General features: G+C 28.7%; 1 protein-coding gene across 2 annotated transcripts; it reads right to left on the bottom strand.

Annotated features, from left to right (window-relative positions):
- Window positions 1-2,419: 2,419 nt before the first annotated feature.
- LOC133817638 (putative dehydration-responsive element-binding protein 2H) lies at window positions 2,420-4,379 on the bottom strand. 2 transcript variants are annotated; one of them, XM_062250212.1, is made up of 3 exons: window positions 4,181-4,375; window positions 3,585-3,721; window positions 2,420-3,383 (listed from the first exon to the last, which is right to left on the bottom strand). In XM_062250212.1, the coding sequence occupies exon 3, from the start codon at window positions 3,330-3,332 to the stop codon at window positions 2,748-2,750; it is 585 nt and encodes a 194-aa protein (XP_062106196.1). In that variant the 5' UTR covers window positions 3,333-3,383; window positions 3,585-3,721; window positions 4,181-4,375; the 3' UTR covers window positions 2,420-2,747. The 2 variants fall into 2 exon arrangements, with proteins under 2 accessions (XP_062106196.1, XP_062106197.1); XM_062250213.1 differs by lacking the exon at window positions 3,585-3,721 and having other exon boundaries at window positions 4,181-4,379.
- Between the last annotated feature and the right edge of the window lie 2,762 nt (window positions 4,380-7,141).

The raw sequence follows: 7,141 nt of genomic DNA, 5'->3' as shown, positions 1-7,141 counted from the left end.
TAATCTCTTATAGAATATTTCTATTATGTAAGCAACTCTTTCAATTGCTTCTAAAGTTGTAAGGGTACACATGGCATGTGGATTACAATAATAATACATACACATATGAATTATGTTCGAATGTAGAGATTTTTAAACTTCAAAACTGCCTAAATAAAATTTTGTTCTAATATTATTTTTGTTGCTAATACTCAAAACACTATATACTATAGTTTTTTTTGGCACAATATATAGTGTAAATTACCAAATAATGAACAATAAATTAATTTGACATAAAAAATTTGAGGATTTATGGATGTGTAAATTCACTAAATTTAAAATGAATGAAAAACTCTTTATAGATAAGACTTTCAAGCAAAAACAAATGAAAACAGGAAGATCAATAACAATAACAATATAAGATGAATAGATGAACATCAACAAACATGTAGTCGCGTTAGTGACTGAATTGTATTTGTTTTTAATGGAGGATACTAGAATAGATCATTACACCTTTCATTAGTTAGTAAGAATACATTTTACTTAAAATTCTAAATGGAGGAGATTATTTTACATAACTAATATAATTAATCTTTTGGTTGGGAGTAATAAAAATGAAAGAATGAGAATAGTAATGCTAGGGACACACTTATTTTGTATACTCAAAATACACATAATGAAGTAGCATGCATCTTAAACCACACATAAAAATAGTGGGTCTCATCTTAAAAATGAAAGAATGAGAATGATAATGGTAATGGAATATTTTTTTTAAAGGAATGAAATAGAATTAGTATAGAATAATGATTGTGTTGTTTGGTTGATTTTTTAAAACAAATAAAATTTTGCACACAAAAAATGTACACAATAATGTGATATTTTTCTTAAATCATTCAATGTTTTTAAGGTGTGACTCACTATTTTTATGTGTGGTTTAAAATGCATGTCACATCATTGTGTGTATTTTGAGTGTGCAAATTAAAAATGTCCCAGCATTACTCATATTTATGTGCAACTTTATGATCACATAATCATTATAATATGAAATAATAAGATAAATTTTAAATATACAATAAGAATGATGTAAAAATAAATATGACTAATTACTATTTTTTTAATGAATCCACATTTATTTATAATATTTTTTATAAAAGATAGAATGGAATTTTTTTTCCACCTAATTCTTAATGAAGAAAATAATTCCATCAGAATGAATAAGGACTATTATTTTCCTGTAATTTATCAACCAATAGAAAGGGCACTACCAAAACTTATTAATTTAGAACAAGTAAATAAATAAAATCTTTGAAAAGGGTATTTATTAATTTGCATACTTTGCCTACACAATATTTTTCCCCCAAGAAAACAAACAAAAAACACTAGTCATGGAATGGAGCAGATTCCCCGGTTGGGGTCGGGTCACTATTTTGAGTAGACCATTATTTTGTTTATTAAAATTAAAATGAATTCAAGAGTGTAAACTACATCTCTTCTATATTAAAATTACGTAGATAAAAAAAATTTATGATTTAAACGGTTTGTTTTATTAATTTTAACAGAATATTTTAAATATTTAACAAATTATACATTTAAAACTAATTAAAAATAAATATTTATTAATTATATTAATATAAATTCAAATGTATTATAATATTTTATAATAATAATAATATATAATACATAATCTTAATTTTTATTAAAAATATTATTATATTGTATACATTTTATTTAAAAAATCATAAAAATAAAAATTTAAAGCTCAGATGCGCATGTTTTCATCTTAATTCGGATGAAGGTGTTGGACCCTCCAACACACACCCAACAGTTCAGCATTCAATCATTTCATAAACAGTGGCCTCACTTTATACTTGCTCACTCTCAGTCATATAAAATAAAAATGTATATTATTTAAAAAATTATAATTCTTTGGAGAAGTGATTGAACAGACTAAAAGCTTTATATTTGGAGATAGATTCTGCGTTTCACCAAATTCTGATTAAATAGCAACGTCAGACTCCGGCCATGTCTACGGATCTGTCCAAGACATGATGCTCCACATTTTTTGTAATTGTTGTTAATTAAATCCACAAATCGAACTGGACCCTTCCATGTTTTTTTGATAAACGACAACCGAAGTAGTGAATTTTATTTCGAACTTTACATTGCACGAGCAAGTCTAGACAATTGGACCCTCCTCTGTCATAGGGCTGCTGGATCTTATCCTCAACATGTGTACAATGGGATTTTTTTTTGTTGGTTGATGTAGGAATTTGGACTAGGTTTGCTTGCAAAACAAGCAAAGTAGCTGATGAGTTCAGTCTAGTTACTGATTTTGGTACCAAGGTAGAATAACAGACGACAATTGCATGAAGTGTTGCTAAATTTTATGCCTTCCAGACTCGAAGGAGCAAAATTAATGCTAGAATAATGTTAAATCATGTAAAACGTAAAAATCATTACATTTCCTAATAATATTTAAATCTGCCAATTCAAAACAGGCTCTCTAACTTGCAAGAATTAGATTAGACAGACTGGAAGGTACAGACATAGCCAAAGAGTTGAAACTTTGACAATTAAGTTGGCGAGGATGTGCTAATCCAATCCCACGGCACATTTTACATTGAGATCTAATTGCAAGTTCTTATGTTAAACTCTACCACATAATCTTTCAACCAAGGGGAAGAATATGAAATCTCTAGCAATTAACCCAGTAAACATGCATAATATATATCATTAAATGAAAAAAAACTTCTGATAATGAAATTTCATTAATTGTCCCTTTTCTCGTATACTTTAACATGATCAATGACATCTTCATTCTTTACATTGGTGGAAACAGGATTCATCCTATCCTCAGCAGCACAAACCTCTGAATGGTTTGATGTCCCAGAGGACTCGGAATCTGCAGGACTTGCTTCTGAGCAATACTCCGATGGAGTTGGAACTGAAGCAGAGTCCTTTTGGGTGCTGCGATTCGGATAATTAGGAAAGTTAAGGCGAGCACCCGAACCATACATAGCCCTTGCAGCTTCATCATAGGCAAGAGCGGCTTCAACGGATGTTGGAAATGTACCTAGCCAAAGCCTTTGACCCCTATTTGGCGCCCGAATTTCAGAAACCCACTTGCCCCATGTCCTCTGCCTCACCCCTCTGAAGTTACAACGAGAATTCTCAGGGCCTCCTTTGCCTTTCATACAACCTTTCTTTGATCCCTTGGCTGGAACTCTACATGTTGGTTTACCATCATCCTTTGATGAATCATGATGACCATTGCATTCCCTCCACTTTGCTAGTGTCTCGGCAACAGATTTACATCCGTCCCGTCTAGATTGTGTTTTCTCCAACATGGGCATGCAAACCGATAATTGAATTCAGTGTTAATTAAAAAAAACAAATGAGATTACCTGCATTACCAATAAGATGAATAACCATTAAGAATTATTACCATCTTTCCCAAGAAGAAAATCCTTAAATTACGTATATAATGTCTGGTTGTACTCATTACTAGTAATTCAATCAAGACAGAAACCCAAAATGAAGAAAGTAAAATGTTTCTCTTCATCACGAAGAAACAACCCATCAAACCAAAATGTGGTAATCCCCACCTGGCAGAGTATTACACTCGAAAAGTCTTTAAGTGAGCCATAGAGCAACACTTCTTCTAGCTTCTTCTCAAAATACCAGTCCTCCCACTGAACACTAAAATCTTCGAGAGTTAAGAAACTCTAGTGTGTAGGTCCCACTGGAATCAAACCTCAAACCATAGGAATGTTAAGAACGCTCACAATATTTAACTGAATCACAATTTTTTTTCAGTTGCTTCTGGCTTAAAGTTGTAATCGTTTTATCAATTGAGAAAAATTGAAAAGCATTTCTAACCCAATTGGAACTAAACTATCTTGTATCTAACCCATATCATAGTGGGCAATTCCAAAGAGAAAAAATTAAAAGAAAAAGGACCAAAATTCCTAGTATTGATATACAAGTGTAAAAAGTACAAGCAAGGAGACCAAAGGACGTGGGAGACAAACAACGGTTGTCAAGCTACAAATAAGTTTATTAAAGAGAATTAAATCTATATAAACAGATAAGTGGTTCAGTAAATGAATTCTACAAACGGATTGGTATCAACTAAGCTAAAGAACAGCAAAATTGAGCAAAACACACAAAGCTTCAAGGGGGAAAAAACACAAAAGTTTACCTTTTCTTGAAGAGCAGGAGCCCCAAACCTTGAGTCCCAATCTCGGAAATTCAGAATGGAAATTAATTAGGGCTAGGGTTTCATCGAAACAGACAATTTGGCGCTCAAGGAGGCAGAGCCGTCGATAATGACAAAGCAATGAACCAGAAAATCCCCTCTTTGGCTCTTTTTCTTGTTTACATGTTTCATACGCCAGTTGAGTTAACTTAGTAGTTATTAGTGCCCCTCACCTCGTTCTACGACAATCAGCTTAATGGGCCCCCATTTATTTGTATTCAAGCCCAATGGAATCCACATCTAATGGACGGACGGTGCAATAGTGTGGAAATTAGATTCTGTACCCATTTTAAATGACCTACTTTAATTTTTATTCACTATTTTTAACTTTTATTTTAGTACCCAAATTTTCAATTGATATACCCATTATACCCCTTCAATTACATGCTTTTTTTTCTCCTTAAACACACTACAATTAGAATATATTTCCAATTTAACTATAATATGACACATATAATACACATTACAATAACACTTAGAATCATGTGCTCAAACAAGGGTAATTTGGAAAATCTCATGATAATAATGGGTAAAGTTCAACTAAATATATTTAGTGTCTAATTTTAGTTAACTACTCTTAAAAATGGGTAGTTCTCAACTTTTCCCTGCAATATTTGGTCGGACTATTCCTCCCCTTCTTGCCATTATTGGTATTAGGATATTTTCTTCTTCTATTTTTTTTTTATTTTTTACAAAACATTTTCTTCATCTATTAAGACCTTTTAACTTTAACTAAAGTATTGTTTTAATTATAATAATATAAAACATCATTAATTAATGTAATTTAATTATATTGATATGATATAATGATATTCAATCATTTTCTTTTCAATTTTTTGTATTTTTATATATTTAAACTGAATATATTATTAATATTAAATAAATATTTATGCTTGCATAAATTATTATATTTTTAATAAATATAATCTATTTCTATACAAGTAGTTATATATTTTTTCTAATATTTACTATTGTTTTATGCAATCTAACATTTTTGTATATATTAGTTACAAAATAAAATAGTATCTTTCAGTAAGAAACTTAGTTCTATAAATTTTTGTTACAAACATGTACTAAATTCACAACTTAATTTTATAAATCTTTGTATCAATTATGTTAAATAAATTTATAAATATTTATGTAAATGTTAGTTACGAAAATAAACTTTTTGGTTGTAAAATTAGTTTTGTAAACTGTTGTTACAAAAATATAAAACTTGTTTAAAAAAATATTGTTTTTCACTATTATATATATTCAATAAAGTGTTTTATAAATAATGAATATCTTAAATTTGTATTTTTAAGTTGTGTAGCATAAATATGAAAGTTCCTGTAATTTTTTGGTACAATATTGTAACAATATGGAAAAGTATAATATTTTTATGTATATTTTGGTTATGATTTCTTAACTATAAAAAAAAAAATCGAAAATATTAGTTACAAAAATATATTTCTTAGTTGTAAAACTATATTTGTAAACTATTGTTATAAAAATAAAAAATTTAGTTACGAATTTGTTTGTAAGTTTTATCTAAAAACAATCTACAATTCTATAACTGATTTTTGTAAATATTATTTACAAACATGTAACATATATTACAATTTTGCAACAGATATTTACAAGTTTGTAAATGTTGATCACAAAAGATTGATTTTACCACTTTTATTTACGATTTTACCACTTCATAATTACACTTTTGTCCCTCTGTGTTATTATCCAAAATTTTTGTATTTTTGTAATGCACTGTATTTTTCATATATATTTTTGGAAAGTTCTTTGGTAGGGCCTTCAAAAAGAGCCCTACCGTAGGGCTCTTTTTGTGTTCTTAACCTTTGAACAGTTTTCGGCGCGATTTTTTTTTATGACCGTGTATATTGTAGTTATTTAGAGTATCTTGCAAATTTTCATAAAATTCTGAATAATTTACAGTGCCGAAAACTAAGTTCAAACATGCTATTTTCCACGCACATAAAAAAATTAGTCACGCGTGCAATAATCTGTTTTCGGCACTGTAAATTATTCGAATTTTTCTGAAAATTTGCAGGATGCTCTAAATAACTATAATATACATGATCATAAAAAAAATCGCGCCGAAAACTATTAACAGGTTGAGAACACAAAAGAGCCCTACAGTAGGACTCTTTTTGAAGGCCCTACCATAGAATTATCCTATATTTTTTTTTTACTTTTAGTGCATTTTTGTAGATTTTGAATTTTTTTATTTACAAAAATATCTAGTTTAAAATAATACCCAAAAATTATAGCCAAAAAATAATAATTACAAATGTAACATATTTTATAAACAAATCACTATGTACATAGCCAATTTTTTAGAAGAAAAAACTTAACTTTTTTAATTTAGGTATGTTTTCACTTAATGAATTCCACAAAATGTAGGGCTAAATCCCACAAAATTTAGGTCAACATAGAAAAAGAAAGAGCAAGGTCTTAGCTTAGATTTTTTTTTTTATTATTATTTTCATTTTCCTTCAAAACTATTTAAGATACTAAATTCGTTACCTTGTAATAAATGACGTCATTTTTTAAGTTATGTTGTGTATCTTATTATTTAAGATACATTGTGATTGCCTTAAGATATTGATTGGTTTTCTTTTAAAACATAACTTCATTTTTAGTTTATATTATGGTATTTTAAATATTAAGATACTTTTTGGTTACCGTCAAACCAATTTTAAAATTAATAAGTTACCATATAGTTATACTCATGGAATTTGCATCTGAATTATATTTAATTTTTAGTTAACCAAGTAGAAAAATAACTTAAAAGTGACTTTTGCATCATAGGGAAAATTCACATTTTTGTAACAAATTGAAGTCAATTTTCAGCTAACCAAAGAAAAAAAAGTGAAATCGACCCATTCAAATCATATTCTTTAGCGACGG

Source organism: Humulus lupulus, chromosome 2, assembly GCF_963169125.1.
Source record: "Humulus lupulus chromosome 2, drHumLupu1.1, whole genome shotgun sequence".
Taxonomy (NCBI): domain Eukaryota; kingdom Viridiplantae; phylum Streptophyta; class Magnoliopsida; order Rosales; family Cannabaceae; genus Humulus; species Humulus lupulus.
The sequence above is the reverse complement of the archived record's forward strand: the minus strand, read 5'-3'. Positions and strand labels throughout refer to the sequence as shown.

What these genes read in the sequence shown, in the direction of transcription:
- LOC133817638 (XM_062250213.1), bottom strand. Translation starts at nt 3,332, where the DNA reads ATGCCCATGTTGGAGAAAACACAATCTAGACGGGACGGATGTAAATCT.